At 44.2% G+C, this 7880-nt stretch overlaps 1 protein-coding gene across 1 annotated transcript in view; it reads left to right on the top strand.

Annotated features, from left to right (window-relative positions):
• The first annotated feature begins 7049 nt into the window (after positions 1 to 7049).
• Positions 7050 to 7880, top strand: part of COL23A1 (collagen type XXIII alpha 1 chain) — a 385192-nt gene continuing 384361 nt past the window's right edge. Inside the window, exons 1-3 of the mRNA XM_068981034.1 lie at positions 7050 to 7064; positions 7126 to 7194; positions 7511 to 7861. Of these exons, the coding sequence (XP_068837135.1) occupies positions 7050 to 7064; positions 7126 to 7194; positions 7511 to 7861 (435 nt within the window). The remainder of the gene's footprint in view (positions 7065 to 7125; positions 7195 to 7510; positions 7862 to 7880) is intronic.

Here is a 7880-nt window from a genome sequence, read left to right as displayed (position 1 = left end):
TTTTGATTACTGTAATTTTGTATTATTGTCTGAATTCTTGGAGGGTTTATTTGTTTTTTATTCAGGATTGCTTTGGCAACTCTGTGTCTTTTGTGGTTCCATCTAAATTTTAGGATCATTTGTTTTACTTCTGTGAAAAATGTCATGGGTAATCTGAAATGGATTGCATTAAATCTGTAGATTGGTTTGGATAGTATGGCCATTTTAATGATATTAATTCTTCCAATTCAAGAACATGAGATATATTTCCATGTCTCTGAATCATCTTCAATTTCTTTTATCATTTACATATATATATAGAATTTATGGTTTTCTATAGAATTTAGTATTTCTATTAGTATTAGTATTCTATGCTATATAGAAAACCATAAATTCTCCACACAAAAATTATTAGAACTGATGAGCTAATTAAGCTACCTGCATATAATGAAAATTTTACCTCTTTCCAATTTGGATGCCTTAAAAAAAAAATCCAGTGCTTTTGAAAACTGATGGATTTACTCTTAACTAAAGGCAACATAGGTAGGTACAGTTTTGAGAATAAATGCCAACCAAGAACAAGCCTAAATGATTAGAGTATGTCATCAATAGGAAGTTTTAATTTTAAAAGATGTTGCTATTTTTTATGTTTTTCAATTTTTTTAGAAACATTCCAATTATTTTATGTATCCTCTACACTCATAGTTCAGTTCAGTTCAGTTCAGTTCACTTGCTCAGTCATATCTGACTCTTTGCAACCCCATGGACTGCAGCACGCCAGGCCTCCCTGTCCATCACCAACACCCAGAGTTTACTCAAACTCATGTCCATTGAGTCGGTGATGCCATCCAACCATCTCATCCTCTGTTGTACCCTTCTCCTCCTGCCTTCAACCTTTCCCAGCATCAGGATCTTTTCAAATGAGTCAGCTCTTTGCATCAGGTGTCCAAAGTATTGGAGTTTCAGCTTCAACATCAGTCCTTCCAATGAACGTTCAGAACTGATTTCCTTTAGGATGGACTGGTTGGATCTCCTTGCAGTCCAAAGGACTCTCAAGAGTCTTCTCCAACACCACAGTTCAAAAGCATCAATTTTTCAGTGCTCTGCTTTCTTTATGGTCCAGCTCTCACATCTATACATAACTTCTGGAAAAACCATAGCTGTGACTAGACGGACCTTTGTTGGCAAAGTAATGGTAATATAGTCATAGTAATCCAAGTCTATGCCCCAAACACTAATGCCAAAGAAGCTGAAGTTGACCAGTTCTATGAATACCTACAACACCTTCTAGAACTATCACCAAAAAAAAAATGTCCTTTCATCATAGAGGATTTTCCAATTTGCTGACATATTGAGTGCAGCACTTTAACAGCAGCATCTTTTAGGATTTTAAATAGCTCAGCTGGAATTCCATCACCTCCACTAGCTTTCTTTGCAGGAATGCTTAAGGCCTACTTGACTTCATACTCCAGGATGTCTGGCTCTTAGGTGACTGACCCCACCATCACGGTTATCTGGGTCATTAAAACCTTTTTTGTATAGTTTTTCTGTGTGTTCTTGCCAACGCTTCTTAGTCTCTTCTGATTCTGTTAGGTCCCTACCATTTCTGTCCTTTATTGTGCTGCCCATCCTTGCATGAAATGTTCCTTTGATATCTCCACAATTTTCTTGAAGAGGTGTCTAGGTTTTCCCATTCTATTGCTTTCCTCTATTTCTTTGCATTGTTCATTGAAAAGGTCATTTTATCTCTCCTTGCTATTCTCTGGAACTCTACATTCAGGTGGGTAATCTTTCCCTTTCCACCTTGCCGTTTCTTCTTTTCTCAGCTATTTAAAAAGCCTACCCAGACAACCACTTTGCCTTCTTGCATTTATTTTTCTTTGGAATGGTTTTGGTCACTGCCTTCTGTACAGTGTTACAAACCTCCATCCATAATTCTTTCAGGCACTCTGTCAACCAGATCTAATCCCTTGAATCTATTCGTCACCTCTACTGTATAATCATATGGGATTTGATTTAGGTCATACCTGAATGGCCTAGTATTTTTTCCTACTTTCTTCAAATTAAGCCTGAATTTTGCAAACAGGATCTCATGATCTCAGTTACAGTCAGCTCCAGGTCTTGTTTTTGCTTACTGTATAGAGCTTCTCCATCTTTGGTCACAAACAGTATAATCAATCTGATTTTGGTATTGACCATCTGGTGCTGTCCGTGTGTAGAATTGTCTCTTGTGTTGTGGAGGAGAATGTTTGCTACGATCAGTGTGTTCTCTTGACAAAACTCTATTAGCTTTTCCCTGCTTCATTTTGTGCTCCAAGGCCAGACTTGCCTGTTATTCCAGGTTATTCCATTATTATTCTCTTGAGTTCCTACTTTTGCATTCCTGTTCGTATCCTGGGCTTTATACTGTTTTTGCCATCCATTTTACTTAGCCATATGTTAAAACCCCATAATACATTGCTATTTTGCCTTAAGCCTTCTATTATCTTTTAAAGAGACAATAGATGTTCTTTTTTTTTTTTTTTCATTTTTCAATCTTTTTCCTCTGTTTCATTTTGGATAGTTTCTATTGTTATAGTTTCAAGTTTATTAATCTTCTGCAGTGTCTGCTCTGCCTTTAATCCCATTCAGTTTATTTTTCATGTCAAGTGATGTCATTTTAATCTCTAAATTAGATCTTTTAACAAAAATCTTTTGTTTTTCCTAAACGTGTTCAATCTCTCCTCTTATTTCCTTGAACATATGGAATACTGATATAACTTTTAATATCCTTGCTGTCATCTTTTCATTTCTGAGTTTGCATTGCTCTTTATCATATCATGGGTCATATTTTCTTGCTTATTTGTGTGCCCGGTGATTGTGGCTTTTTGTTTTACCTTCTTGGATACTAGGTATTTTTATATTTACTTGAGCTTTATTATGCAACATTATTAAATTACTTGAATCATTTTGACCCTTTCAGGTTTGTGGTTTAAGCTCTGTTAGACAGGACCAGAGCAGCGTTTAGTCTAAGGCTAGTTTATCCCCACTACTGACGCAAAATCTTTAGAGTACTTTACCTATTGCCCTCTGAATTGTCAAGTTTTCCTTGCTGGTTGGTGGGAAGAAGAGCTATTCCTGGCCAGTGTGAGCTGTAGGGTTTGCTTCCTCTCTAATTAGAGTCTCATCCTTCTTAGTGGTTCTGTCCTGGCCCCGGTAGTTTCTTCACAAATGTGATGATCTCAGATGGAGAGTGCTCTCTCTGTCTGCAACTATGCTCTCCAGTCCTTTACCCTGCAAATTCTAACTGCCTCAGCTTCTCTGGGCTTGTAGCTCCTTCACCTTAGGGTGGCTGTGTTTCAGATAGAGTATATTTAGTCCTGGTTAGTATATCCATTTTACAAACTAGAAAATTGAGCGCCTGAAACAGTAAGTAGCTGTGAGCTATTAGTGGAGCCAGAACTGGAATCTAGGCATTATAAGGCATTATACACCAAGATGCCGGTGCTTTTCCCATAATGTCATGCTGCCTTTTCTAGGTAACAATTACAATTTCCTTATGTAATTGAAGTTTACTCCTTTAAGCCTTAAAGCTTAAGCTAGCCATTTTTGTTGGAAAATTTTAAAAAATGATTAAGTACTCCCTGCCTTCTTAAACATCTTCCCAGGTGGTGCCAGTGGTAAAGAACCCACCTGCCAATGCAGAAGACCCAAGAGGTTCTGGTTCGATTCCTGGGTTGGGAAGATCCCCTGGAAAAGGGCACAGCAACCCATTCCAGTATTCATGCATGGAGAATCCCATGGACAGAGGAGCCTTCTTAAACAGAGCATTTTGAACATATTTGAATCTCTACATGATTAATATTATTTACAATTTTCTGTCATGGTTATCCACCCTATCTGACCTAAGTAATCCCTTTTTAATAAAATAGTTAATTAGTTTAATAGTTAATCCCTTTTGTCCTGAAACATCTGGCCCCTTGACAATCACCAGGCTGGGACTGCTGCACTTGCTGCAATTGTGATGGTAAAGAAGTGCTATCGGGTCCCTGACATAGTCCTCCTTTCCCCCACTGTACTAAAATGGCCCTCCTCTCCCTGCTGACGAGGGTCAGTTACCCCTGTGTTCAGGTCCCCGGACACAGAGTTCAAAGTGCCCTGGGGGGCAGCCATAGCTTATAGTTGAATGGACTCTTGCTTGGGCCCTGGCAAGTGTAACCCTCTGGAGAAGTAGGACCTTCAACCCTGTAGGGCCCAGCTTTGTGAGGACAGCAAGGGTAAACCCACCACCACCACTGTGAGTTATGGGGAGTAACAGTGAATGGGGCTACTCTTGCTTCTACCCTTTGGTTCCTAGACCCACATATTATTGGGAAAGAAGCATCATTATCCGTCATTTAATGCATATGCCACATTCTGAAAAATGGCAGTGCAGTCTTTTAGTGTATTGACTCTGAATACTATGAGTGGGTGCTTCACTTGTGCCTTCAAAAGGTAGTTCTGGTGTTCTGTGAGGCTGGCTGCTTCTGGCTGGTGCAGGATGTAATATATAATATAACCAGTGGGTTCCATGGTCATGGGCTCACTCCCACACTTACTGTGCTGTAAAGTGGGTTTCCTGGTTGGATGCTCTGTTATATAGAATAACTGTGGATTGCGGAGTCTATATAGACTGCTGGCTGAGGCTCTGCAAACAGGGAACACAAGCTGTTACCTAGAACAGCTATCCATCCCTGTGAAGAACAAATTGCTGGCCCTTCTGGGATGAAGGCAGTCTGAAGTAGTTGATTTGCCACCGAGTAGCCAGTTGGTCTCTCTGAGGATTAGTGCCTATCGCTGACAGGTTAGCCATTTCAGAGGCAAGAGCAGCTAGACTGACCTTGGTAATCTATATGCATGTTAGGGAATGCAGTGGATTCCCATACCCAGATCTTCCCTCCACCACTCTGACTCAGCTCTCTGCCCTTAGGAGGCTGATCTCTTTGTTACTGCATCATCTGGGCTCCCCTGCCCTATAGGTTTGATCATTGGGAGGCCCAGCAGATCAGAGAGTAAGAGGAGAGATTATCTCCTAGCTTCTTATCTTCCAAGCCTTGGTTTGGCAGACCTGTCAAATGACACAGCTCCTTTTGAGCCGAACTTTGTTTAGCTCTGAGCATTCACAGGATTCCAACAACAGTTCCCTCTTCTCATTTCAGCAAGAAATAGTCATTGCCTCCCACTGTTTATATTCCAGAATGCTTCTTCCACATCCCCTGCTGGCTTCACTTAATCCGCCCCACCATATAAACAGTCTCTACAATCAAACTATCTTCAGTCTGAATACTGTCCCTTCCAGGGCCCTAACTTACATAAGATAGAGTATTTTCTTCCTTGCCTCTTAAAATGATGTGTAGACAGTAAACAAAAATTCACCTTTCCTTAATTCACTTGACAAATATTTGCCAGATCCTGCACTGTTCTTTGAGAAAACAGTGGCGAAAAAGACAAAGGGGTAACTTTGTCTTGTTAATAAAGAGGTAACTTCAAACAGTGATAAATGATTCCCCTGAGTAATCCTTCTGAAGACTGTGAGTGAAGCTTCCTTAGACTGGACAATCTGGGTAGGTCTTTCAGAGATAGTAAGGTTTAAGGACCTGAGGACCTTAACCTAAAGGAGGAGCTTGCTCAAAGATCTGAGAGTAGGGTATTCCAGATAGTGAGGCAGTAGGCAAGGATAAAGGCCAAAGGAACCAATGAGCTTGGCTTTTTTGATACACAGAAAGTTCTGGAATATAGTGAACAATACATGCAGCTGATGGGCAATTTGCCTATGTGTTTGTAGCAAGAACGAAGTGTCAACTTATAATATGGTGTTGACCTCTTTTCAAAGAAGACAATCCAGTTAGCCGAGCAAATATTTTTCAGGCTATTTACTGGGCATACATTATATTTTAGCAAGTCCTTCTCTGTCTAACCACTCAACTGTAACCCCAAGTCACCTAAGGTCCCAGCTATGAAGTTGCAGGGGTGAGGTGCCAACCATTTCTGTTTTACTCCAGTCTCAGAAGTACTTTTCTCCTCCAAGTTAAGGGAGTAAGGAGGTCCTCAGCAGTTGTAAGAGCTTTGTAATGTGTCCAAAGAAGCTAATAAATCTGAAGATACCCAGAGAAGGAGCAGGAAGATATAACAGGTCTTCCCCCCCTAAAAAAAACAGTAACCCACATTACAAAGATCCAAGTTGGTCTGTTGTTTTTATTTGACCATTATTGGAGTTAGTGGGAGACTGTAGGACCAGTTTTAGGATATAATATGCCAAGTAGGAATTTGAGCCAGCAGAGAATGCGCCTGACTTCAGTCTTGCCCCCCTTTCTTAAAAAAAGAGTGTTGTTCCAGCCGCTTGATTATCACTCAGGTTTTCCTACTTTAATCACGTGTTAAAGAATATACAGAATCACAGTATAGCTTAAATGTGGTACATACTTGATGCATATTTTTGGCCATATTGTGTTTCCACTGGGCTTCACTGGTGGCTCAGATGGTAAAGAATCTGCCAGCAATGCTGGAGACCGGGGTTCAATCCCTGGGTTGGGAAGAACCCCTGGAGAAGGACATGGAAACCCACCCCAGTATTCTTGCCTGGAGAATTCCATGGACAGAGGAACCTGGAGGGCTACCAGTCCGTGGGACCGCAGAGTCCGACAGGAATGAGCGACTAACACTTTCTTGTGCTTCCATTACAGAATGAAGCTAAAAGCTCATAAAAAGTTGGAGTTCTTTCCCCCTATCGTTTGCACTTATTGAAAGTCTCAATTTTCTCAAAGGAAAGCCTTTACCTAGGTCAGTAATTGTAAGACTTATTACAATTGTCTGGCACATAATAAATGGTGAGTATTAAAGATTCTTAGACTCACGCCTCTGCCAGACGCAATCCCGATTAACTGCGTCTGTGTGACTGCACAAGAGGTCCCTTTCCGCCACCAAACGGCGCTAGGGCACCATCCAGAAACGATTCACTAAGTTGGCCCTAGGGTTTGAAGTTTTGAACTCTTAAAAAAAGTGTCAGAAAGGTTAATTCACAAGTTGAGGGGAATCTTCCCAAGAAATGAGTGATGCCGCAGCCAGCGGTGGGCTGCAGAAGGCGCTCTCAGCCTCTGGGTGCACCTCAGACCCCTTGGGATTTTGAAGCTGGAACTCGGGCTGGGGAGTCGCGGGGGTGCGGGCGCGGCAGTGGGTGCAGCCCGACGCCGAGAGCAGGTAAGGGCAGAGGTGAGTGCTGAGCGCTCTGGGCTCGCCCGGCGCGCTCGGGGGGTGCTCGGAGGAGCGGGCTTCCTTCCCGCTCCCGCCCCCTCGCCTCGCCGGGCCGCCGGGGCCGCTCCTCCCCTGGGTGGGTCTCGGCTCCTTTTCTGGCAGGGTCTATTTGCATAGAGGAAACTGCCCAAAGTGGCCGCTGTGGAGGAGCTGGCAGCGGGGAAGGGGGTGTGCGCCGCGGTCCAGCAGCTGCCCAGAGGCCGAGCCCCGCGCCCGGCCGACCTCGTGCCTCGGGCTCTCCCGACCGCTCCCACACGCTCAGCCTGCGTCCCCGGGCTCTGTGCACCGCCGGCTCCGAGAGCTCGCGCTCGACGAGCGCGCCATGAGTCCAGGCCGGCGCGCCTGCGAGGACGAGCGGAACGGAGACCCGGCTGGCGGCGGCGGCGGACCGGTGAGCCCCGCGACTGGAGCGCGGGCCTGGGCGGTGAGCGCGCTGTGCCTGCTGCTCTCCGCGAGCTCGGCGGTCGCCTGCCTGCTGCTGGGCGTCCAGGCAGCCGCGCTGCAGGGCCGGGTGGCGGCCCTCGAGGAAGAGCGGGAGCTGCTGTGGCGCGCGGGGACTCCCGACGCCTTGGCCGCCTGGGCCGAGCCGCGGCTGGAGCGCCTGCTGCGTGAGGTAAGGCGCGGCGTGGGGA

The sequence above is a fragment of the Capricornis sumatraensis genome, chromosome 9 (assembly GCF_032405125.1).
Source record: "Capricornis sumatraensis isolate serow.1 chromosome 9, serow.2, whole genome shotgun sequence".
Taxonomy (NCBI): Eukaryota; Metazoa; Chordata; class Mammalia; order Artiodactyla; family Bovidae; genus Capricornis; species Capricornis sumatraensis.
This window is presented reverse-complemented; position numbering and strand designations above follow the sequence as displayed.